Raw genomic sequence first — 26,199 nt, forward strand, 5'->3', positions numbered from 1 at the left:
CTGACGGAAGAAGGTTCACGCACTGCGACCGACTCAGATGCATAAAAGCGCATACTGCATATTGACTGGCAACAAAACTCCTTATAAGCCCATATCAAAGTTAATCTAATACTGTCTTGTGAAATATCAGAGGCAAAGTTCGCGTTGCCCTTCCACCGCCCCTTTACGTCACAGCAACGGCTCACAGTTAAACCTGCTGCCCCCCCAGAAACGGCACAGTGAGGGCTCAGCCAGGGACGAGCAATGGGCACATTAACCTTACTGCTGTGGACCGTGACTGGAGCTGCCCTGCTAAACCCAGCGACAGCACACGATGGTAAGAGGGGGTGCTTTTTTGGTGCCATTGCATTTTCAGTTGAAACTTTTTTTTTCTTACTTGCTTTCTTTCTTTTTTTTGTGAAATTGCATGCTGAACAGGCCTTCTGCTGTGTTGTGTAACTGCAGGCGGTGTGTTACTTTTAAATTAAAGAGGACACACACTGAACTCACCTTATACACAAACCTTAAACCTTACAAATATTAATATATTATATTAATATATTATATAACATAATATATACAACATATTATATTACAAATATAAATATATTATACTGTAAGTAACTATAAGATTTCTGTGGTAATGTACAGTACTTCTACAATGCCTCTGTTATACCTCTGTATAGTAAGGTCTGTACTGTCTTATAGAAATCTGCTATACATATTTTTTATAGTAATTGTTAGAATTTACTGCAAGCCTGTAGAAAGTCCTGTCTTACAGTATTATAGATCCTAAGGGAACTAAGTACGATCACATAAATCTAAAGTAAAAAAGCTTGACTTAAAAGGGGGATTTGTTTTACTGTATGTAGCCATAACTTTACACTTCACTTTCTGATTTAGCTGGTCTTTTGTATTGAATAACACTTTGTCTAACAGGGCCTGTTGTGCAGACTAAATTAGGAGCTCTAAAAGGTGAGTATGTGACGGCTAAAGGGAAGGACACAGTCGTACACAGCTACCTGGGAGTGCCGTTTGCAAAGCCACCATTGGGTCCTTTGAGGCTCGCCCCACCTCAGCCTGCAGAAGCATGGGAAGGAGTGAGAGACGCCACACAGCAGCCACACTTGTAAGGAGGCGCAGACAAATCACACTGACTTTAAATATTTACGCAGTACAGTTACAGTTAAGAACCTGTATTGTACAAATGAGCATTTTTGATGTTGCGGTTGTAATCCACATGCAGTTTTATATTTGCCTAGTTTTATTTGCACATGCACATACTTCTCAATTAGGTCAAGGCTTCATCTCAATGCCAGCAAATGATAAAACTGGTCTTATAAAGTGTAACGTAGATCCAGCTTATGAAGGGCTTAATGATCAGTTGATGAGCTGGATCAGGAGCCTTGCTGTGTGTCCCCAAAAACATAATTAAGAAACACTGGTGAAAAAGGCTTTAGAAGAATTACACATCTTAAAATGTTATCTGTTGCCATTTCTTCCAGCTGTATACAAAACAGGAGAGGCATTATGAATCTCTTAGAAAAAACATTTGCGACCATGGAAGTTCCAGAAGTGTCAGAGGACTGCCTCTACCTCAACATTTACACACCCTCTACACCTGGTGAAAATACCAAACTACCTGTAAGTCTTTTGGGTTCCATTTAAGCAGACTTTACATGAAGTAGTTAATTAAGCTCACAATTCAAAATGACACTGGTACTTAATATCTTACTATTGCAGTTCATGTTTTTTTTTATCATGTTTCTGCACTCCATTATATTAAATGACTTAATTTAAAACCACAGTTTCAGATTGATTTATAATTAGATTGCACTTGATCGAGTACTCGATCATCATTTGAAATAGACTTTCTCAATGAATTGGCAATTATTAGTTGGAAATTTGAAGGATTATCTGGGTATCTGAGGGTCATTTAAAAGGTGCGTTTTGCAGCCTGAAGATTCTCCACAAGGGGAGCAATTAGGACTCAAGTTGTTTTTGTGTGCACCCTTGAAAGGGGAGAAAATCCAGACCAGTTCACACCGAGTTTGAAGTGGCACAAATTAATTTTTTTGCCTTAATGTGACACATATTGTTGTCATCATCTGTTGTTGCAGGTGTGGCAGCAGCAGCCAACCTGCAGTTTCTGCCAGTAATGGCTGCAAAAGCACTAAAGCTTCTGGCAGTTTTTCAACTTTTTTTCTCTAATCATGAACTGAGAGCTGTTCAGAGCTAATGATCAATGAAGCAATGGAGGTTTGTGCTGCTAGTTTGTTAATTTGTTGTTATTGTTGTGCATGATACATATGGATCCATTAGGTTTCATTATTGATTGGAACATGTGCCATTACAAAGGCTAGGCTTTAATTTGAAATATTTACTAAAGGATTCACTAAAACTGTGATATGCTATTTATAGGATATGTTGTTTGAATATCTGCTACAACTTTAAAATGCCAGTGTTTAAGCTAGAACTGCTATGAGTAAATATTAATCTCAGTTTGGGAAGTGAGCGCTAGCTCCACACTGATAACAAAAGCTTAGGGTTTTCTTGATGTCATTCGATAAGTCTCTTTAAAATTTTGTTGACCTAATTGTTCCTTTCCAATGATTCCACAGTGAATAGTTGGCAATTTGAATGAATATCAAGGTATCCTGAAAATCATTCAAAATGGGATCTCATTAAAGCACATATGCTCATGTATATGAGGGAAAAGGCCTAAAGCCTTAGTAAACATACCGTTCTTCACGTGCCCTATGCAAAAACATGGTTTTGAAGGAATGTGGGTCTGATGAGCTCAGCAGAAAGCTAACAAGCTCCTCCATTGATATTCTAAGTCATAATTTTAGTTGGAATATTTATTGAAGAATTCACTGCAAAAGTGCAACCTACAAAATCTTAAAATGTCAATGTTTAAGATAGAACTGTCATGATTAAGTAGTATTAGTATTAAGTAGTACCTAGTGTGAAAAGTTTTGCCAGCAAAAATTAGTATTTGCAAAAGCTTCCAAATATATTGTCGCTGAGCACAGTAAAACATCTCCAAAATGGTAACTTTACAGGAGAGGAGATTTTAGTGTAAGCAATTTTGGAGTAATTTTATTGGTCCATTTATCATGAACTTTTCATCATGAACTTTGCCATGCTCAAATGATGCAGAAAACTGAAAATTGAAAAAAAAAATCGAGATACATGTTTTGGACAATAACGATACATTTTTCCAGTACAGTATTTTGGAATCTTTGAAAGGTTCTGTATAGTTTGTCATTGTTCATTTTTATTGTTTGGCCCTTTTTCAATTTTGATTACTCAGTTAATTGTCCAAATAATCAGTGGATCACTTGAATACTAAAATAACTAGTATATAGCAAATTGTATGAATTATATATAACCCTGTTTGCGAGACAATTTCTTCTCCATTCTGAGCATATGTTATATATTTGCTTTGTGCTTCATATTCCTTTTATCCTACAGGTCATGGTTTGGATCCATGGAGGAGGATTTATCTTAGGTGGAGCCTCATTGCAAGACGGAAGTGTGTTGGCGGCCTATCAGAATGTGGTTGTAGTGATCATCCAGTACAGGCTTGGCTTATTTGGATATTTCAGGTAACAAAATAATGTGAGAACAAAGACTTACCCTAGGATATTCTGCAGCTGCATTGCAATGAAACACTGGCAGCAGTGTGCTGAAAGTGACAGTGAATTATAGTATTATTTGATAGATCTCTCTCCCTTTAGCACAGGAGATGAACATGCTCCAGGAAACTATGGTCTCCTGGACCAGGTGGCCGCACTTCACTGGGTCCAGGAGAACATCCACAGCTTTGGAGGCGATCCTGGAGCAGTCACCATCTTTGGGGAGTCTGCTGGAGGAGTTAGTGTGTCTTTACAGGTAGAGATGTAAAATTTGTGCATTTCAGATATATCTGCGAATTTCATCAGGTTGTAAAAGAAAAATAGCACAGTGCTTCTCAGTTTTCTTTTGATTTCTCTACCTTTCTTTGAACAGATTCTGTCACCAATGTCTGCTGGTCTCTTCCATTTTGCCATAGCAGAGAGTGGCACTGCAGCAATGGGTGCATTAATGACTGACAATCCTTTACCAATGGCTCAGGTAAAAGAGGATCTGTCCTATACTGTCCACTCATTATGTTCTGACTGTAAAACCTCAGGTGATGTTTTTCTCTAATATTCATTTAATTAAATATTTGTTTCTCTTAAATGTTTCTCTCCCCAGCAAGTGGCTAATGCTTCTGGCTGTGATATCTCCAGCACAAAGAAGATGGTTGATTGTGTTATGCAGTTGTCAGCGGAGGACATTCTGAAGACTACCCAAAGGGTGTGTTAAGTACTGTAAATATACTTTAAAAGTTTTCTGTAAAAACATAAGGTATTGAGTGAACATTGAGTTTTTCCTTTTTTTGTTGGTTTTAGATGGCAGTCTCCTTCCTAGTGACGAAGGATGGAGAGTTTCTTCCCAAATCTGTGCATGAACTTCTTCAGAATAAGGAGTTCAAAAAAGTGCCCTTCATTGTAGGTGTAAATGATGATGAGAGTGGCTATACATTAATGGATGTAAGTGAAAGGTTTCAAATAATTGTACTGGGAACAAAAACATAGGACTTTGAACAAACAAATTTGAAAACACTTTTTGTGAAGAAAATGCACAAATTCAAAGTCACTGACAACAACAAAAACATTTTCCCACAGTTCCTTGCTTCACCAGGGTGGATTGACGGAATGAACAGAGAGCAAGTTGCGTCAGCTTTGCCTTACTTTTTTCCTGATGTAAGTGAAGACTCGGATGTGCAAAACAAGTTCCAGCATGTGAAAACTATATATTGAGCTATATCAGGAATGTCAAACTGGGTTCCTTCTGGGCCACAGCTCTGCTAGAATAGCATTTTCCATCTGAATTCAACTCATGAAGGTCTTGCTAATTAGCTTATGAGTTGAATCAGGTGTAGTAAATGAAATGCTGAGTGCTAAAGTCTGCAGTGCTTTGGCCCACTAGGACTGGTGTTTGACACGCAAGCTGTGCTGAGGTTGAATATGTATATATTGTAGTGCATGTCTTTAATGTTTCTGCTTTTGTATTTCCTTCAGCCCAGTGAGAAATGGGTTCATGAAGTAGTGCTGAATGAGTACCTGGGCTCCACGGACGATCCGATCAAAATCCGAGATGGAGTAAGAGAGATGTATGGGGACTTGATGTTTAACATTCCTGCACGCAAACTGGCAAAATACCACAAAGGTGAACATCCATTTATTTTTTCTGGTACTGAGGCTAAAACATATCTGCTCTTGTTGGGGTTTGTTCATTTTTATGCAAATACCTTTTTTTATGATTAGGTTCCGGAGCACCAGTTTTCTTGTATGAATTCCAGCATACTTACAGTGAGATCAAGAAGAGGAGGCCCAGCTTTGTTGGGAGTGACCATGCTGATGAACTTCATTTTGTTTTTGGTAGCTGCTTTGCCAACGCCCACATTAAGATTTCTGGTAAGATGAAAATAGTGGTGACCTTTTTTTTTACATGAATACAGTAACGTTATTATAAATATTAGGAATATGCACGGGGACACAGTTAACCGTTTAAGACACGATTATTTGAATACTGAAATGACTTTTGGGGTATTTGTTCCATTTTGATCACTAGAAAGCTATACAGACTTACAAATCAGTGAAGGTTTTGCAAGTCTGTATAGCTTTTTGCATGTTTCAACGTGACTGTTAAATGTTACACAAACAGGAGGGGGTGGTGTGCGCTTGGTTTGAAGCACTGTGTTTTTTGCACCTTCTTCTTCTACACTGACGCCACAGTAAATTTTTTATTTTTCCTTCGCCGTGGAAGAAAATTTCTATTTAATATAAAGCCATTAAGTAAGTCATAATAATGAGAAGCTTTCCCATAATTATGACATACTATCTCACAATGAGATTCTATCTCATAATTTTGACCTGCTATCTCATAATAATGAGATCCTGTCTCATAATTATGATTACGTATGTCAGAATTATGGCTTACTATATCATAATTACGACTTACTATCTCACAGTTACAACTTAGTATCTGAATTATGACTTAGTATCTCATAATTATGACTTAGCATCTTATCTGTCATAAATGTGACTTAACATCTCATAATTATGACTTACGTTCTCATAATTATGACTACGTATCTCATAATCATCCTCTCATTATGAGATATTAAGTCATTATTATGAGATATTAAGTCTAATTATTAAGACTCTAAGTTATTATCATGACATATTATGTAGCCTTTTTTTCAGGTGATGGAAATGGGCCTCCATAGGTATCCGTTGTCCAACTTTTCTGGTTACTTGAATATCAAAATTAGTTGGAATATTGTTATTGGCATGCCTAATAAATATATTAAACCATATTGCCCTGAATCTCAGTATGTATAGGTTAGTTAAATGGATTCTATTCAGTTCAGTCCAAAGTAATTTTATTAGTAATAACAATGCATAACAATCTCTCTCTCTCTCTCTCTCTCTCTCTCTCTCTCTCTCTCTCTCTGTCTGTCTCTCTCTCTTTCTTTCTCTCAGGTCAGTTTACAGAAAAAGAGAATGAACTATGTAGAACTATGATGCACTATTGGGGGAACTTTGCTCGCACTGGGTGAGTAATTGCCCTTGACCAGTCACAATCTCCAGACTGGTGTGACATTCATTGAAGTGCTCAATATTATCATGTTGAATCTGTGAGACTGAAGCATATAAAAACACCACTGAGAGGAGACTTCAGTTCGACTCGCTTCCATGCTCATTTTGTTGTTTAAGAATCATGGGGATCATCAGAACCAGATAAGAAGTGTTCAGTGACTTAGGGAACCCTTTATATTGGGCAGTAATTTAGGCTTTCAGTGAATGTCACAAGGTGTATCTCTTGCAAAAGCATACTTTTTTACATAAGTATGTTACACATCATCTTGTCCTATGAACCCTGTTATGGTTTACACAGATCTCCAAACGGGCCCGGCCTGACACCATGGCCTGAGTACGGAACTGAAGCGGAGTATCTAGGCATTGGGCTGGAGCAGAAAGCTGGCAAGAATCTAAAGGGAACGCACTACACGTTCATGACCGAGACGCTTCCACGCTTGATACGAGAGAAGAAGAAGGGTGAGTCTTGTGTGGTGTTTACTATTTGTTCTGGAGATTCAGGGCAATGTTTTTTTTTTTTTGATGTCCCAGAATGTCATTGAAATATAAACTTATTCTGTTGTTAAGTACAGTACTTCATCAGTGTTATAGCACCTGTCCTTTTAACAATATTCAGTAGTCGTTTGGGGAATGAAGACAAAAACTGATCCAATTTTGAAAGAGGAATTTTTTTATAGAAGTCATTTTATTCTTTGACCCACAAAACACGGTGTTCCCTGTTGTTTCCATAAATAAGCTGTAAAGTCAGACCTCAGTACACATTTGCACTGTGTGTCAGTCCACATAAGTCATTGGTGTTTCTGGATGCTGTTGACAAATGACTTCCGCTGCATATAGTACAGTCTTAACTTGCATTTGTGGATGCAGTGATGGATGGTGTTCTTGAGCCCGTGTGGAAAGATCAATCACAAAAGCATGTCGATTTTTAAGTGTTGTCTGAGGGGGTGAAGGTCACAAGCATTCAGTTGTGGTTTTCGGCCTTGGCGTTTCTGCACTAAGATTAAAGAATTCGTTTGATTATGGCTGCACATTAGAGGGTGAAATACTTAAAATCCTTGTAGTTGCTAGCTGAGAAAAATTATTTTTTAACTGTTGGATTTTTGCTAATGTATTTTTGGCAAAGTGGCAAGCCTTGACCCATCCTCAATCGTAAAAGACTAGGCCTTTCTGGGATGCTCATTTTGACAACATTCCTAGTCTTAAAGTACTCTTGTACCAACTTTTTTGGGACCTGTTGCAGTTTTAGAATGAGTGTACGATTACCAAAAAACAATGAGGTTGATTAGGTAAAACAACGTATATCTTGTCTTTCCACTGTTTTTTTTTTCAAATAAAGGTTGAAGTAGATTTATAAATCGTTGAAGTCTGTTTTAATTAGCATTTTGCAAATCCCAACAAGTCCCAACTTCTAGCATGTAATAATAGTAATCTCTACTGTGCTTGTTCTAGTTTGTATTCTTGAACAGTAAATAGCCACGTCAGCCATAGGCAACACTTTATTGCATTTACTTTATTCTGCATTTACAAGTTCATAGCATAATGTGCTATATCGTTTGACCTTGAGAGAAGCTTTATTAAACATCAGCGGTTTGATTGTGAGGAAAATATAATCTTGCAGAGTCTTTTTATCTGCTGCCATAGAGTGTAGGGTTGTTGAATATATTCTCTATTTATGAACCAAGCAGCAACAAATTGTCTTTATCAAATGTGTTTAGTCATTGAGTCATGTCTGGTAGGACCTGCTGTGCAGTAACTGTAGCTCGTACATTTTCATTCTGATTATTCCTGCTAATCCGAATCGTAATAAATGCACTCTTCAGTTTCTGTGGTATTGTGTATTGATTAATGCTGTCATGCTCGTCTAACAGGGCCTGTTGTGCAGACTAAATTAGGAGCTCTAAAAGGTGAGTATGTGACGGCTGAAGGGACGGACACAGTCGTACACAGCTACCTGGGAGTGCCCTTTGCAAAGCCACCAGTGGGCCCTTTGAGACTCGCTCCACCCCAACCTGCAGAAGCGTGGGAAGGAGTGAGAGACGCCACACAGCAGCCACGCGTGTAAGAAGACACGGATAAATCACACTGACTTTAAATATTTACATACGCAGTATGTACAGTAACACATATTGTACAGATTGACATTTGATGTTTCAGATTTAGTCAACATGCAGTTTTGCATTAACCGAGAATACCTATTAGCATGTGCAGATGATTCTGAATTAGTTCAGGGCTTCATCCCAATGCCATCAATAACCACAATAAAATAAATTACAAAACTGATCTCATAATAGTGTAGAGGGCCAATTTTGTTTAAATCTTTTCTGTCTGATGCCATTTATTTCAGATGCATTCAACACAGGGCACTGCTTGTAGGTTTTGCACAACATTTTCTTATGAACTTTGAAGTCCCTGAGATGTCTGAGGACTGCCTCTACCTCAACATTTACACTCCCTCTGAACCTGGCAAAGATGCCAAATTACCTGTAAGTTTTTTTTTTCATTTTAATTGCTTTTTATCATAGTGTACAAATTAACAATTCAACTTGATTTAACAGTGATACTTATGGTCATCTTGATATCACAGTGTCTTGGTAAATGACACCATTTGTAGTTTTGGTTCTTCACTTAATCATGTTGCATTCAATGTGAAACAGTAACATGATTTCAAACTATTTGTGCCATATCAGCTGAAATATTTAGCCAGTCACTTTTAATTGTGCCGTTCTGTACATCATTGGACATCAAAGTTGCTGATGAAACGTTACATCTCTGTTTTGGTCATATTTCATTCTTTGCCATTAATTGAAACTACCAGCTGCTCTTTACACTGTATCAAAATTTCATGACCAATGTACAAACAGAAATGGTCCAAAATGACATAGATCTCAAAAGAATATCACCAAATATCATAGTTTACATTGTTGCACAGAAAAAAGTGGTGTGGAGATCCTCTTATCCTCATCTATTCTTGTGCTTCAACTAATCAAGCTCCTCTAGGTACTGAGTAGACCTGATCTTGAGACATGGATGGTTTACATATCATAATGTTCCCTCTGAGATTGTGCACATTTCTGCATGGTGGTGATTTTCTGTACTTTGTTTTGTTAGACAGAATTGATACTTTGGTGATCTTTAGAAGTTCTCTTTGGAATACAGATTGTGTCCTTCTGAATGATTTACTAGTTTTTTTCTCTCAAATGCCTGTAAAAATGGCTGTTGAGAGAACTGTCAGAAAATACCCACCTCCATTACTACAGCATTAATTAAGAAGTTAAATTAAGAAGTGATGTGATGAGCCTGTTTAGACAGGGTGTGCGTTATGCAAAGATTTAAGATCTCCAGGGTCACAGTTGGTGGATTTTTATATGTTGGTTGAATATTGGGGTCATCATGCCTCTAAAACTAGACTTTAGCAACTACCTCCATACACCCATCAAGCAGTTACTCTGATGTAAGCGCTTTGGTAAATGTCATGGGAATCAAGTTCAGCGGTCAGATGAGAACAAATGATTTTTTAAACACAATGAGTAGGTAAGAAAATCAATGGTCATGAAGAAAACTTCTCCATGGTAAAGTATGGTGGTGGATGTTGTTTCAAGGCTGTTTTGCTTTTGCTTTTAGTGCTGGCAATGATAAGGCACACCTTTTCATGATTTTTTTGTGTTTTTCTCTTTGTTTTACACAATGTAAACAGCACTTTTTATTGATTTTCAGTCCTGGAGGGCACTTCATGTGAAGTGGAGGGGAATAACATACTTTCATCATCAATAGAGAGCAGTGATTTTATTTTTCCTTTTTTTAGTGGGAGACTTCTTCTGCATGCCATAGATTTGCTGGTGCTGAAATGCTCATTTGTATGTGCATAATGATGATTCACTGTGAAATGTGTGTGAAGGAGCCATTGGGTAATTTTTATTGCTGGTGTTCCACAGGTCATGGTTTGGATCCATGGTGGAGCATTAGCCTTAGGCTCAGCTTCCATGCAAGATGGAAGTGTGCTGGCAGCCTATCAGAATGTTGTTGTCGTAGTAATCCAGTACAGGCTTGGGTTACTTGGATTTTTCAGGTAACATGAGTATATAAATATACTCGATGATGTCTGGGAATTCCTCTATTATTTAGTTATGGTACGTTACATGTTTTCATGTATGTTAATGAATAATTTCATTTTTGTGAAAATCTGGTATGGTTTGATTTGAGTTGTTTCAGTGTAAAAAACAAAGCAATTACAAGAAGTCAACTTTAAATTTTATGAATTTCATTTAAAGAGCACATGGAAAGTATTTTGGGTCGTACTTGATTCTGTTTATTTTATGTGTCTTTCTCCCTTTAGCACAGGAGACGTACATGCCCCAGGAAACTATGGTCTCCTGGACCAGGTGGCAGCACTTCAGTGGGTCCAGGAGAACATCCACAGCTTTGGAGGCGATCCTGGAGCAGTCACCATCTTTGGGGAGTCTGCTGGAGGAGTTAGTGTGTCTTTACAGGTATGCATGTAAAATCTGTGATGCATTTTTGACCTCTCTCTCAGTTCCAACGTTAGAGCACAAAATAATGTAAATGTGCCGTTAGATTTTTTAAATAGTTAATAATTATTTATTACATACAAAAGTTACATCCAAAAATGACATAATTGATTTTGCTTTAGTGTTTAGATAATTTCTCTTTCTTTCTTTGAACAGATTCTGTCACCACTGTCTGCTGGTCTGTTCCGCTCTGCCATAGCAGAGAGTGGCACTGCAGCAATGGATGCAATCATGACTGACAATCCTTTACCAATAGCTCAGGTAAAAAGTGTCTGTCCTCTACTGTCCACTCATTATGTTCTGAATGAAATACTTCAAGCAGGCCCGGATCATGTAGTGGGTTTATGGGCGTGTGCTCAGGGGCCTGAGCCAATAGGGAGCCACCGCGAGCTATCATGAGAAAATCTAAATAGGTGTCTTCAACTTAATTAGTGGCATAGTGAGAAAATGACATAATTTGTCATTGTGTTAGAGATGTGTTCCACTACTATTACCTAGGTCAAGCTTTTTTTTTAGCAGAAACTAAAATGTTTTTTTTAACATACTCAGAATTTGAAGGTCCAGTCAAATATGAAATGTCAGCCACCCAAGTTAAAAGTTGCAGCATCCTCATCAGCAGTGATCTCCAAACTGTCATGAAGGGATAAAAAAAGTATATTTCAACTGTTCAGTTTTAATATATGTTGTCTTCGCTGGGGTAAATGTGCTAGTGAAGAATAGACGCATGCTTTATAGGGAGTATTGCATTGGTTGTTGGGTTTATGTTAACCTGTGCTGTCGTTAATGTGTGTGTAATCTTGCTATTGTTATGTCACCATACTTATGGCGGTGACGTTCCCAGCACTGCGGGTAGTGTGCTGCCATAGTGGTGCTGTTTAGGCTTTGTGTAACCAGCTGTGATATCATAAAAAAAATTTACTGACCACACAAAAAAAGGTAGCCAGTTAGGGGCCCACATAATATTTGTGCCCAGGTGCCGATAACTTGATGATCCGGGCCTGGCTTCAAGTGATACTTTTCTAGCATGATCATTGTAATAGATGTTCCACTAAAAGCTAAAAAAATGTCACCTGAAAATCTCAATGTTTCTCTCCTCAGCATTTGGCTGAAGTTTCTGGCTGTGACATCTCCAGCACAAAGAAGATGGTTGATTGTGTTATGCAGTTGTCAGAGGAGGACCTTCACAGGGTTGCTGAAACTGTGAGTTTTTAATAAGTACTGTGAAATGAAATAAATGGATAGCTAAAGATTTTCTTATTACACGTATATGGTTGGGGATCATGTCTTGTTGTTGCTTATTAAGTGTTCTGAAGTGTTTTTTTCTTTTTTAGGAGGAACTGATCTCTGTCAAAGTGCCAAAGGATGGACGATTTCTTCCTAAATCTGTGTATGAACTTCTTAAGTATAAGCAGTTCAACAAAGTGCCATTAATAACAGGTGTGACTGATGATGACGGTGGATATTTACTTATTAATGTGAGTGAAAGGTTGCCTTCTTTCAAATCTTACTACTGTACTGTGAGCAAAAGCATGGGACAGTGCACAAAAATTCAGTCAGGTCCATAAATATTTGGACATTGACAGTTATTTTTATTGTATCTAAATACCCTCTAATTTGAGGCTATTTATATCTAATGCAGGTGAACGGTGAAGGAATTATAACTATTTTCACACACAGCCTCCCCCATTTTTAGGGACTCAAAAAAAACTGGACAGTTGGCTGCTTAGCTGTTCCATGGCCGTGTGTTATACTCTTATTATTTCACTTACAAGTAAAGAGATAATAAATATGGAGTTCATTTTAAGTGTTGTATTTGCATTTTGAATCTGATGCTGTTAACTTCCAATATGAAGTCCGAAGAGCTGTCACTGCCGGTGAAGCAAGACATCATTAGGCTGAACAATCACAATAAGTCCATCAGAGAGACTGCACAACCATTAGGTGTTTAACAAGTTTTTTCTCTGGTGAAGAAAAACTCCTTCACAACAGTTGACCAGATCAAGAACGCTCTCCAAGAGGTAGATGTATCTGTGTTGAAGTCAACAATCACCAGAGTAAGGCCCAATCCCAATTTTTATTTTTACCCCTACCCCTTGTTTTCGAGTGTCACCTTGAACTTTGGAACTTAGTTAAAAGGGGTGGTGATTGAAATCTTCCCCTAAGAACAACCCTCAAATGAAACGAACATTACTTCATTAACAGGCTAATAGCGGTGCTCTGTTGGCGACCCTGCCAGTTGATAGCAGAGGAGTGGTACAGTTCAGCAACCTTGCTGCTGGTCTTTAGTTAAATTTAGGGAATCATATGCCTTCAGAGGGCAGGAATGCAGCAATTATTTATTACTGGCCACTTCTAATTCTTCAGTGATATGAAGTTGAAGTCAGCTATTTGCTAGCTTCTTGTTCGAATTTTCCTGTTCCACCCATTTACCGTAATTTAGCTAGCTCTTTACTGATAATATTAGTGATTTTTTAATGCTTGTTATAAAGAAAAGGAAACAACAATAAACTAAAGATAATACAATGGTTATCGTAATTTTTAACAGAGAAAATACTTACATTTGTGGGTGTCTTTGGTTGCTTGTGCAGCCATCTTACAGTTTTTTCTTTATTTAACACTCTGTTTGGAGTGTGCCTCTGAAAAACCTCAGTCTGGAGGGCCATGTAGCCCTAAAACTTCACCTTACCACTCTATCTCAACAAAAATTGGGACACCCTAACCCTAGACATGAACACGCAAATGGAGGGGTAAGGGCTAAGTGGTAGGGGCGAGGGGAGAAAATGGGACTGGGCGTAAATACAGAAGACTTATATTGCGAAATCAACCTCAAACTTTTTTTAAGGCAAAGAAGCGAAATGTTCTGCAATGGCCATTTCAGTCACCTGACCTCGATCCAATCAAGGATGCATTTGACTTACAGAAAGCAAAACAGAAGGTAAAGCACCTCAGGAACAAGCAGAAACTGAAGACAGCTGCAGTAACGGCCTAACAGAGCAGCACCAGGGAAAAACACTGTCTCGTGATGTCTATGGGTTCAAGACTTGGGAGGATTTGCAACCAAGTATTTAATGTGACTATTTAATGTATAATTATGTTAGTTTGTCCAATTCCATTTGAGCCCCTAAGAATGGGGGGCTGTGTGTGAAAATGGCTGTATATTCTACCCCTTTTACCGGATTTGGATGTAAATACGTTCAAACTAAAGCTGAAAGTCTGCACTGAGCATATTCATTATTTAATTTAAACTCCAATATACTGTGGTAGACAGCAAAAAATAGAAACTTTTTCTATATGCAAATATTTATGACTCTGTGTGTTTTCTGTAAATTCTAATGGTTTTGAGAATAATGTGGCTACTGAGTCAGAGTACATTATTTGATAGAATTGCTGCCAAAACAAAATGTTTTAATTTTCCCACAGTTCCTTCTTCGTCCGGGATGGACTGACGGAATCAGCAGAGAGCAAGTCATGTCAATAATGCCATTCTTTTTTTCTGGTGTAAGTGAAGACCCGGCTGTGATAATGTCTTTTATGCTCCCAGATCTCATGCTGAAATTCTAAGCTATATTGAGACTGAATATGTATGTATGTATTCTACACACGTCTTAATGTTTCTGTTCTTTGTATTTCCTTCAGCCCAGTGAGGTACATGAAGTAGTGCTGAATGAGTACCTGGGCTCCACGGACGATCCAATCGAAATCCGAGATGGTTTAAGAGAGATGTACGGGGACTTGATGTTTAACATTCCTGCACGCAAACTGGCAAAATACCACAAAGGTGAACATCCATCTATTTTTTCTGGTACTGATTGTAAATTATATCTGATTTTTGACAACATAATTTTTTTTTTTTATGATTAGATTCTGGAGCACCAGTTTACCTGTATGAATTCCAGCATACTTACAGTGAGATCAAGAAGAGGAGGCCCAGCTTTGTTGGGAGTGACCATGCTGATGAACTTCATTTTGTTTTTGGTAGCTGCTTTGCCAACGCCCACATTAAGATTTCTGGTAAGATGAAAATAGCTGTGACCTTTTTTTTGCATGAACACAGTAACGTTATTATAAATGTTAAGGATGTGCCCGGGTACCCGAGTAACGGTTAAGTGCCGTTAAGGCGCCGTTATTGGAATACTTAAATCACTATTGGGGTATTTATTCTGTTTCATCGCTGGGAGACAGAGAAAACTACAGACTAGCAATTCAGTGAATTGCTACTTTTATGCTTTAACATAAGTATTGAATGTAACAGAAAAGTTTGTATCTATGAATAAGTTTGCATGTTATATTACATTTTGCCACTCCAACACATGAATGATTGAACATAGACACATTGCCAAGGACACGTTAAGGACGTGACTGAGAAGTCAGTGGTAGTGTTGCTAACTAAAGTAGTTACTATGGCTGATGTTAGTTTAGCTAGTTTCAGAATCAGTGGAACTATTTGTCCGACAAACTAACTTGTTGGAACATCATCCTCTGAGGAAAAAAGATCTTGTGTAGAAGATGTCAAGACCTCATTGGCGTCCAGGTTTGAACTGATTTGCCTCAGCTTTTTTAATTAAATTATTTTCTGATTTATTCTTCTGCTTGCTGCTAAATTTTTATGCTGTTGATTTTTTAGCCTCTTAACACCAGTTATATCACCTAAAAGGCTAAGCCTCTGGTCATACATGAATTTGGTATCTCATAATTGTGGCTTAGTATCTCATAATAATGACTTACTACATCATAAAAATGACCGAACATCTCATAATTATGACTTACTATCCCATTATAATGACTTAGTTTCTTATAATTATGACTAAATATCTCATAATTATGTGTGATGAGCATGATTATGAAACACTGAGTCAGTATCATGACATGCTACACTGCCTGGCCAAAAAAAAGGTCACACACTCTAATATTTTTTTGGACCGCCTTTAGCTTTGATTACGGCATGCGTCCGCTGTGGCATCGTTTCCACAAGCTTCTGCAATGTCAGAACATTTATTTCTGTCCAGAGTTGCACTAATTTTTCCCCAAGATCTTGTATTGATGATGGGAGATTTGGACCACTGCGCAAAGTCTTCTCCAGCACATACCAAAGCTTCTCAATGGGGTTCAGGTCTGGACTCTGTGGTGGCCAATCCATGTGTGAAAATTATGTCTCATGCTCCCTGAACCACTCTTTCACAATTTGAGCCCGATGAATCCTGGCACTGTCATCTTGGAATATGCCCGTGCCGTCAGGGAAGAAAAAATCCATTGATGGAATAACCTGGTCGTTCAGTATATTCAGATAGTCAGTTGACCTCATTCTTTGGGCACATAACGTTGCTGAACCTAGACCTGACCAACTGCAGCAACCCCAGATCATAGCACTGCCCCCACAGGCTTGTACGGTAGGCACTAGGCATGATGGGTACATCACTTCAGCCTCCTCTCTTCTTATCCTGATGCGCCCATCGCTCTGCAACAGGGTAAATCTGGACTCATCAGACCACATGACCTTCTTCCATTGCTCCAGAGTCCAATCTTTATGCTCCCTAGCAAATTGAAGCCGTTTTTGCTGGTTAGCCTCATTGATAAGTGGTTTTCTTGAGGCTACACAGCTGTTTAGTCCCAATCCCTTGTGTTCTCTTTGCATTGTGCGTGTGGGAGTGCTCTTACTTTCACTATTAAACATATCCCTGAGTTCTACTGTTGTTTGTGTACGATTTGATTTCACCAAACATTTAAGTAATCGCCAATCACGATCATTCAAGATTTTTTTCCGACCACATTCCTTCCTCAAAGATGATGTTTCTCCACTGTCCTTCCACTTTTTAATAATGCGTTGGACAGTTCTTAACCCGATTTTAGTAGTTTCTATCTCCTTAGATGTTTTCTCTGCTTGATGCATGCCAATAATTTGACTCTTCTGAAACAGATTAACATCTTTTCCACGACCACAGGATGTGTCTTTCGACATGGTTGTATAACAAATGGAAAGCTACTCACTGCATCAGTTAGGATTAAATAACGTGTCACCAGCTGAAACATAATCACCCATGCAGTAATTATCCAATGGGAGGCTCTATTTGCTTAGTTAAATCCAGGTGGTGACTTTTTTTTTGGCCAGGCAGTGTATGTGGAAATGGGCTTTCATAGATATCTGTTCTCAACCTCTTGTGGATACTCGAATATCAAAATTAGTTGGAATGCACAGCCCTAATAAATATATTAAACTATATTGCCCTGAATCTCAGTATGTATAGGTGTTCTGCTCATTTCAGTTCAAAGTGACTTTATTAGTTAGAACAGTGCAGATGTTTTGCCTCTCTCTCTCTCTCTCTCTCTCTCTCTCTTTCTCTCTTTTTCTCTTTCTCTCTTTCTCTCTTACTCTCACTCACTATCTCGTTCTCTCTTTCTCTCAGGTCAGTTCACAGAGAAAGAGAATGAACTATGTAGAACTGTGATGCACTATTGGGGGAACTTTGCTCGCACTGGGTGAGTAATTAGTCTTGACCAGTCTCGATCTCTGGACTGGTGTGACATTCATTGAAGTGCCCAGTATCATCATGTTAAATCTGTGAGGCTGAAGTGTATAAAAACACACTAATTAAAGAGGATTTCAGTTTGACTCACTTCCATGCTTATAATCCCTACTGAAAAAAACAAGATATATACCAGCATGCATTCCATGCTGGTCTTAGCTCGATTATGCTTCCACCATCCAAAACACAGCATATGCTGACTAGCTTTGCATGTCTTTGATGGTTTTTCTAGCAGGATTGACACCAAAACCTGCACATTTTTGCAATAATTGTGTATTACTTACACTTGAAAACATTTTTTGTTTGTTTGTTTATTTTTTGTATGTATGTATTTGTTTTGTTTGTTTGCTATGGGCCTGAGGGCTTTCTTGAAGTCTTGAGAGATTTTGTTTGGGAAACTATCTGTCAGGTTGTAAATGAGAAGAATCTATTTACGTTCAGAGATCTCCAAAGAAGATTAATAACACTCCATCTTTCTCTTAATGAGATGATAAAGCAGGTCATTGAAGGAAAATAATTCTGTTATCTTTTGGGCTTGATATGATATTTGAAACAAATTGAACTGGATCTAAGCGAGTTAGTTGTAGGTAGATAGCAGTTCACTCAGGATGCTGTTTCTGTGATTTAAGAATTATGGGATTCATCAGAACTAGATCAGAAGTGTTCAGTCTCTTAGTGGACCCTTCATATTGGGCAGTAATTTAGGCTTTCAGTGAATGTCACAAGGTGTATCTCTTGCAAAAGCATATATTTTTTTTGCATTTTTTTGCAAACCCTGTTGTAGTTTACACAGTTTTCCCTGTGTGTTTCTGAGAGCAGATCTCCAAACGGGCCCGGCCTGACACCATGGCCTGAGTACGGAACTGAAGCGGAGTATCTGGGCATTGGGCTGGAGCAGAAAGCTGACAAGAATCTGAAGGGAAAGCACTACACGTTCATGAGCGAGACTCTTCCACGCTTGATACGAGAGAAAACGGGGGGTAAGTCTTGTGTGGTGTTTACTGTTTGTGCTGGAGACACAAGGTAAAGTTTTTTTGAGTTTTGATGTCACTGAAATATAAACTCATTGTTTTGTTGGGTGCAGTACTTTATCAGATAAATATATAGGCCTGGGTTTACTGCAGAAGGATTTACATTAGTTTTAAAAGGCATTGTTTGCATTGTCATTAAGCTAGCTCTGCTTTTATAATACTGTTAGTGACACTTGACATGCTAAGTCTGAAGACACAGCCAGACCTCACTGTTTGAGCTCAGACACTGTAAATATTAGCAAATGAAGTTGGGAAAAAGGTACAGTTACTCCACTGACAAAGGCTACAATGTTGCTGGTCTGATTTTTAATAGGGGTGAAAATCGAAATTCAGGCTTTTAGTGATACCGTCAATTACTACAAAACCTCAGAGTGTTGAAAAAATTGCCAGTCTTATCAGCCTCTGTGAGCCAATAAGCATGCTAATACTGTGTATAATATAGATTACTGATTGGCTGTCTAAATTACGTTCCATATGCATGTCATTAACGCCAGAGCGTTAGTCTATAGTGTCTCATGGTCCATAAATACACCCACTTCCAGCACCTCGCACTAATTTCTGATGCAGGGCGCATCAGCTTTACCATTGTAATTAAAAAGAAGTTGGCGTTCAGGAATCGGTGTCAAAGTCAAGTCTCAGTAAATGCACTGGTATTAAAGGATTTTGAAGGACGCCCTGCCCTAGGTCTCACTGTTGCAATTTGACCTGTCATGACATTTTAGCTGCTGATTAACTGCATGTAAATAAATGCAATTACCACTTTAATTGTCTTTTCTACGTTAATTTCATATGTCTGCAATATATTCCATTTTTATCACTGTGTTATGCCATATTTCCTTTTTTATAGCACTTAATATTCATTTGGGAAACATTTGATCTCACATTGGATCCAGTTTTGAAAGTGGAATTTTTTTGCCATTCTCCTGTTAGATTGTCTTTATCAAATGTGTTTAGTCATTGAGTCATGTCTGGTAGGACCTGTTGTAGTAACTGTAGCTCGTCCATTTCCATTCTGATTGAAGTTATAATCAATGCACTTTTCAGTTTCTGTGGTATTGTGTATTGATTAATGCTGTGATGCTTGTCTGACAGGGCCTGTTGTGCAGACCAAATTAGGAGCTCTAAAAGGTGAGTATTTGACGGCTAAAGGGACGGACACAGTCGTACACAGCTACCTGGGAGTGCCCTTTGCAAAGCCACCGGTGGGTCCTTTGAGACTCGCCCCACCCCAACCTGCAGAAGCGTGGGAAGGAGTGAGAGACGCCACACAGCAGCCACGCGTGTAAGAAGACACAGACAAATCACACTGACTGACTACATGGACAGTATGTACAGTAACACATATTGTACAGATTGACATTTGTAGTGTTGCAGATTTAGTCAACATGCAGTTTTGCATTAACCCAGAATTCCTATTAGCATGTGCAGATGATTCTGAATTAGTTCAGGGCTTCATCCCAATGCCATCAATAACCACAATAAAATAAATTACAAAACTGATCTCATAATAGTGTAGAGGGCCAATTTTGTTTAAATCTTATCTGTCTGATGCCATTTATTTCAGATGCATTCAACACAGGGCACTGCTTGTAGGTGCTCTACAACACGTTCTTATGAACTTTGAAGTCCCTGAGATGTCTGAGGACTGCCTCTACCTCAACATTTACACTCCCTCTGAACCTGGCGAAGATGCCAAATTACCCGTAAGTTTTTAGGCTCATTTTAATTGCATTTTACCATAGTGTAGAAATTAACAATTCAACTTACAGTCTGTGTTAAAGCCGTGAATTAACAGTAATACTTATGGTCATCTTGATATCACAGTGTCTTGGTGAATTGCATAATTTGTAATTTTGGTTCTTCACTTAATCATTTTGGTTTCAACGTGAAACAGTAACATGATTTCAAACTATTTGTGCCACATCAGCTGAAACATTTAGGCTGTAACTTTTTATTTTGCCCTTCTGTACATCATTGGACATCCAAATCGTCACTGATGGAAACTTATATCTCTGTTTTGGGCATATTTTGCTCTTTGACATGAATTGAAACTACCGGCTGCTCTTTACACTGTGTCAAAATTTCATGACAAATGTACAAACAGAAATGGTCCAAAATGACATAGATCTAAAAAGAATATTACCAAATATCATAGTTTACATTGTTGCACAGAAAAAGTGGTGTGGAGATATTTTTCTTATCCTCATCTACTCTTGTGCACATTTCTGCATGGTGGTGATTTTCTGTACTTTAATTTGTTAGACAGAATTGAAAAGATGCTTTGGTGATCTTTAGAAGTTCTCTTTGAAATACAGATTGTGTACTTCTGGGTGGTTTACCAGTTTATTCTCTCAAATGGCTGTAAAAAATACTTTTGAAAGAACTGTCAGAAAATACCCACCTCCATTACTACAACATTAATTAAGAAGCTAAATTAAGAAGTGATGTGATGAGCCTGTTTAGACAGGGTGTGCGTTATGCAAAGATTTAAGATCTCCAGGGTCACAGTTGGTGGATTTTTATTTGTTGGTTGGGTGTTGGGGTCATCATGCCTCTAAAACTAGACTACCTCCATACACCCATCAAGCAGTTACTCTGATGAAAGCACTTTGGCAAATGTCATGGGAATCAAGTTCAGCGGTCAGATGAGAAAAATGAAGGTTTTTGGTCAATGAGACACAATGAGAAGGTAAGAAAATCAATGGTCATGAAGAAAACCTTTCCTTGGTTAAATATAGTGGTGGATGTTTGATGTTTCAAGGCTGATTTGTTTGCAAGGCCTTGAGAGCATTTCAGAACTGTGGACACTATGAAATGAAAGTTTGGTCATGGTCTGAAGGACTAAATTTAGTGCTTTTAGTGTTGTTTCTGTTTCTTTTACACATCATAAGCAGCACCTTTTGTTCATATTCATCATGTCAGTCATTCTGGAAGTCACTTCATGTAAAGGGAATGGGAATAACATACTTTCATCATCAATAGAGAGCAGTGATTTTATTTTTATTTTTTTAGTGGGAGACTTCTTCTGCATGCCATAGATTTACTTGAGCTGAAATGCTCATTTGTATGTACATAATGATGATTCACTGTGAAATGTGTGTGAAGGAGCCATTGGGTAATTTTTATTGCTGGTGTCCTACAGGTCATGTTTTGGATCCATGGTGGAGGATTTACCGTAGGCTCAGCTTCCATGCAAGATGGAAGTGTGCTGGCAGCCTATCAGAATGTTGTTGTCGTAGTAATCCAGTACAGGCTTGGGTTACTTGGATTTTTCAGGTAACATGAGTACACAAATGTCCCCGATGATGTCTGGGAATGCTAGTATTGTCTAAATACAGTATGTTACATATTTTCATTTATACAGCAGTTAGTTCTGGCCATGCAAGCTGATTGCTTGAGAAGCATTCTAACCATTTTTCACTGTATCACTCCGCTGAGATGCTGTTGCTAAGTAACGACTTTGACAGCTGTAGGAGACACTCAAGCCATTTGAACGTTTTTACTTCTTACTCTGCGCACAAACAGAAAATGGAAACCTTTAAGATTACATTTGACCTGCAGCTGATTTTGTCAGAATTTGTCAGATTCTGAAGAGGAGACTACACTAAATTCCCAAACTGTCAGTTGGTCTTTGTAGGGAGCTGGAGAACGAGCTGCTGGCTGTGTAGCAAGTGAGCGGAGTTCGTTACTCTGACGTAGCAACAAGCTGCTTGTTAAGGAACTATAATTTGGTGCAAGGAATTGCTAACATTAAACATATTAAATGCCATGTTCACAGCCCAATTAATAATTTTTTTACTTTATTTAACTGTTGTTTTAAAGCAGTAGAACACTCAAGGTTGTGTATTATCGCAATAACACACTCCCTCTCGTGTTCTATTGCTTAAGTATCTTAATAAATAATATAATTTTTATGAGAATCTGGTGTGGTTTTATTTGTTTCAGTGTGTCTTTATAGGGTATTTTCAGCAATTACAAGAGTCAACTTTAAATTTTATGAATTTCATTTAAAGAGTACATGGAAAGTATTTTGGGTCGTACTTGATTCTGTTTATTTTATGTGTCTTTCTCCCTTTAGCACAGGAGACGAACATGCCCCAGGAAACTATGGTCTCCTGGACCAGGTGGCAGCACTTCAGTGGGTCCAGGAGAACATCCACAGCTTTGGAGGCGATCCTGGAGCAGTCACCATCTTTGGAGAGTCTGCTGGAGGCATTAGCGTGTCTTTACAGGTATGCATGTAAAATCTGTGTGATGCATTTTTGACCTCTCTCTCAGTTCCAACATTAGAACACAAAGAAGTGTAAATGTGCCATTAGATTTTCTAAATAGTTAATAATTATTTATTACATACAAACGTTTATTACATCCAAAAATGACATAATTGATTTTGTTTTAGTGTTTGGATAATTTCTCTTTCTTTGTTTGAACAGATTCTGTCACCACTGTCTGCTGGTCTGTTCCGCTCTGCCATAGCAGAGAGTGGCACTGCAACAATGGGTGCATTAATGACTGACAATCCTTTACCAATAGCTCAGGTAAAAGTGTCTGTCCTTTACTGTCCACTTATTATGTTCTGAATGAAATACTTCAAGCAGGCCTGGATCATGTAGTGGGTTTATGGGCCTGAGCCAATAGGGAACCACCGTGAGCAATCATGAGAAAATCTAAATAGCTTTCTTCAAATGAACTAGCAGCATAGTGAGAAAATGACATAATTTGTCACTGTGTTACTTAGAGGCAATCATGATCCTGACGTGCTCACGTCTTTCCTCAAAGTCTGCTTCATTTTCTCCTCCAATCACTGCTTAGCAACTGTTCCACTGCCATTATCTAGGTCAAGCTTTTATTTATTTTTTTTTAGCAGATACTTAATGTTTCTTTTAATTTACTTAGAATTTGAAGGTCCAGATATTCAAAAGTTGTTCCTGAGGGATCTATAAAAACGTTGCTTGATTCTTGATATGACTTGAGAATGTTCATTTCCAAATCCAAATATGAAATGTCAGCCACCCAGGTTAAAGAAAAAAGTTGCAGCATCCTCTTCAGCAGTGATCTCCAAACTGTCATGAAGGGATAAAAAAAGTATATTTCAACTGTTCAGTTTTAATATATGTTGTCTTCGCTGGGGTAAATGTGCTAGTGAAGAATAGACGCATGCTTTATAGGGAGTATTGCATTGGTTGTTGGGTTTATGTTAACCTGTGCTGTCGTTAATGTGTGTGTAATCTTGCTATTGTTATGTCACCATACTTATGGCGGTGACGTTCCCAGCACTGCGGGTAGTGTGCTGCCATAGTGGTGCTGTTTAGGCTTTGTGTAACCAGCTGTGATATCATAAAAAAAATTTACTGACCACACAAAAAAAGGTAGCCAGTTAGGGGCCCACATATTATTTGTGCCCAGGTGCCGATAACTTGATGATCCGGGCCTGGCTTCAAGTGATACTTTTCTAGCATGATCATTGTAATAGATGTTCCACTAAAAGCTAAAAAAATGTCACCTGAAAATCTCAATGTTTCTCTCCTCAGCATTTGGCTGAAGTTTCTGGCTGTGACATCTCCAGCACAAAGAAGATGGTTGATTGTGTTATGCAGTTGTCAGAGGAGGACCTTCACAGGGTTGCTGAAACTGTGAGTTTTTAATAAGTACTGTGAAATGAAATAAATGGATAGCTAAAGATTTTCTTATTACACGTATATGGTTGGGGATCATGTCTTGTTGTTGCTTATTAAGTGTTCTGAAGTATTTTTTTCTTTTTTAGGAGGAACTGATCTCTGTCAAAGTGCCAAAGGATGGACGATTTCTTCCTAAATCTGTGTATGAACTTCTTAAGTATAAGCAGTTCAACAAAGTGCCATTAATCACAGGTGTGACTGATGATGACGGTGGATATTCACTTATTAATGTGAGTGAAAGGTTGCCTTCTTTCAAATCTTTGTACTGTGAGCAAAAGCATGGGACAGTGCACAAAAATTCAGTCAGGTCCATAAATATTTGGACATTGACAGTTATTTTTATTGTATCTAAATACCCTCTAATTTGAGGCTATTTATATCTAATGCAGGTGAACGGTGAAGGAATTATAACTATTTTCACACACAGCCTCCCCCATTTTTAGGGACTCAAAAAAAACTGGACAGTTGGCTGCTTAGCTGTTCCATGGCCGTGTGTTATACTCTTATTATTTCACTTACAAGTAAAGAGATAATAAATATGGAGTTCATTTTAAGTGTTGTATTTGCATTTTGAATCTGATGCTGTTAACTTCCAATATGAAGTCCGAAGAGCTGTCACTGCCGGTGAAGCAAGACATCATTAGGCTGAACAATCACAATAAGTCCATCAGAGAGACTGCACAACCATTAGGTGTTTAACAAGTTTTTTCTCTGGTGAAGAAAAACTCCTTCACAACAGTTGACCAGATCAAGAATGCTCTCCAAGAGGTAGATGTATCTGTGTTGAAGTCAACAATCACCAGACTAAGGCCCAATCCCAATTTTTATTTTTACCCCTACCCCTTGTTTTCGAGTGTCACCTTGAACTTTGGAACTTAGTTAAAAGGGGTAGTGATTGAAATCTTCCCCTAAGAAATGGGACAACCCTCAAATGAAACGAACATTACTTCATTAACAGGCTAATAGCGGTGCTCTGTTGGCGACCCTGCCAGTTGATAGCAGAGGAGTGGTACAGTTCAGCAACCTTGCTGCTGGTCTTTAGTTAAATTTAGGGAATCATATGCCTTCAGAGGGCAGGAATGCAGCAATTATTTATTACTGGCCACCCCTAATTCTTCTGTGATAAGAAGCTGAAGTCAGCTATGCGCCAGCTTCTTGTTTGAATTTTCTCATTCCTTAAATGGGTGAAATGGGAAATTTAGCTAGCTAGCTACCGATACTTCTATCAATTTTTTCATGCTTGTTATAAAGAAAAAGACAATAATACATCAAAACAACATTAAACTGCAATGGTTATTGTAATTTTTTAACAGAGAAAATACTCACAAGGTACTTGTGGGGAGAAATGGGATTGGGCCTAAATACAGAGGACTTACCACCACATGTAAACCATTGTCAAGCCTCAAAAACAGGAAGACCAGAGCTTCCAAAAAGCATCTGAAAAAGCCTGTACAGTTCTGAAATAACATCTTAGGGACAGTTGAGACAAAGATCAACTTGTACCAGAAGAAGAGGACAGAGAAGAGAAGGAACTGCTTATGATCCAAAGCATGGTGGGGGTTGTGCCAAGAGTGAGCATATATTATCTGCTCAGATTCAGCCAAATGCCTCAAAACTTGTTGGGCGGTGCTTCAAAGTGAAGATGGACAATGACCTGAAATATATTGCGAAATCAACCTCAGACCTATTTTAAGGCAAAGAAGTGAAATGTTCTGCAATGGCCATTTCAGTCACTTGACCTCGATCCAATCAAGGATGCATTTGACTTA

The 26,199-nt window shown here is 38.3% G+C and overlaps 1 protein-coding gene across 7 annotated transcripts in view; it reads left to right on the forward strand.

Annotated features, from left to right (window-relative positions):
• Positions 1-184: 184 nt before the first annotated feature.
• The window catches only part of ces2b (carboxylesterase 2b), a 44,651-nt gene continuing 18,636 nt past the window's right edge, over positions 185-26,199 (forward strand). For 2 of the 7 annotated variants that reach the window (XM_036575871.1, XM_036575878.1), the window contains exons 1-32: positions 185-316; positions 919-1,108; positions 1,485-1,623; positions 3,457-3,590; positions 3,723-3,876; positions 3,994-4,098; positions 4,222-4,323; positions 4,419-4,559; positions 4,695-4,772; positions 5,091-5,238; positions 5,337-5,486; positions 6,558-6,630; positions 6,973-7,133; positions 8,543-8,732; positions 9,019-9,157; positions 10,607-10,740; positions 11,008-11,161; positions 11,357-11,461; positions 12,299-12,400; positions 12,532-12,675; positions 14,621-14,698; positions 14,837-14,978; positions 15,062-15,211; positions 17,602-17,674; positions 18,541-18,701; positions 19,845-20,034; positions 20,317-20,455; positions 21,895-22,028; positions 22,831-22,984; positions 23,186-23,290; positions 24,284-24,385; positions 24,517-24,660. In XM_036575871.1, the coding sequence (XP_036431764.1) occupies positions 244-316; positions 919-1,108; positions 1,485-1,623; positions 3,457-3,590; positions 3,723-3,876; positions 3,994-4,098; positions 4,222-4,323; positions 4,419-4,559; positions 4,695-4,772; positions 5,091-5,238; positions 5,337-5,486; positions 6,558-6,630; positions 6,973-7,133; positions 8,543-8,732; positions 9,019-9,157; positions 10,607-10,740; positions 11,008-11,161; positions 11,357-11,461; positions 12,299-12,400; positions 12,532-12,675; positions 14,621-14,698; positions 14,837-14,978; positions 15,062-15,211; positions 17,602-17,674; positions 18,541-18,701; positions 19,845-20,034; positions 20,317-20,455; positions 21,895-22,028; positions 22,831-22,984; positions 23,186-23,290; positions 24,284-24,385; positions 24,517-24,660 (4,188 nt within the window). In that variant the 5' untranslated portion in view covers positions 185-243. The remainder of the gene's footprint in view (positions 317-918; positions 1,109-1,484; positions 1,624-3,456; positions 3,591-3,722; positions 3,877-3,993; positions 4,099-4,221; positions 4,324-4,418; positions 4,560-4,694; positions 4,773-5,090; positions 5,239-5,336; positions 5,487-6,557; positions 6,631-6,972; positions 7,134-8,542; positions 8,733-9,018; positions 9,158-10,606; positions 10,741-11,007; positions 11,162-11,356; positions 11,462-12,298; positions 12,401-12,531; positions 12,676-14,620; positions 14,699-14,836; positions 14,979-15,061; positions 15,212-17,601; positions 17,675-18,540; positions 18,702-19,844; positions 20,035-20,316; positions 20,456-21,894; positions 22,029-22,830; positions 22,985-23,185; positions 23,291-24,283; positions 24,386-24,516; positions 24,661-26,199) is intronic. The other 5 variants (XM_036575877.1, XM_036575874.1, XM_036575873.1 and 2 more) reach the window with 5 other exon arrangements.

Source organism: Colossoma macropomum, unplaced genomic scaffold (genome assembly GCF_904425465.1).
Source record: "Colossoma macropomum unplaced genomic scaffold, Colossoma_macropomum, whole genome shotgun sequence".
Lineage (NCBI taxonomy): Eukaryota > Metazoa > Chordata > Actinopteri > Characiformes > Serrasalmidae > Colossoma > Colossoma macropomum.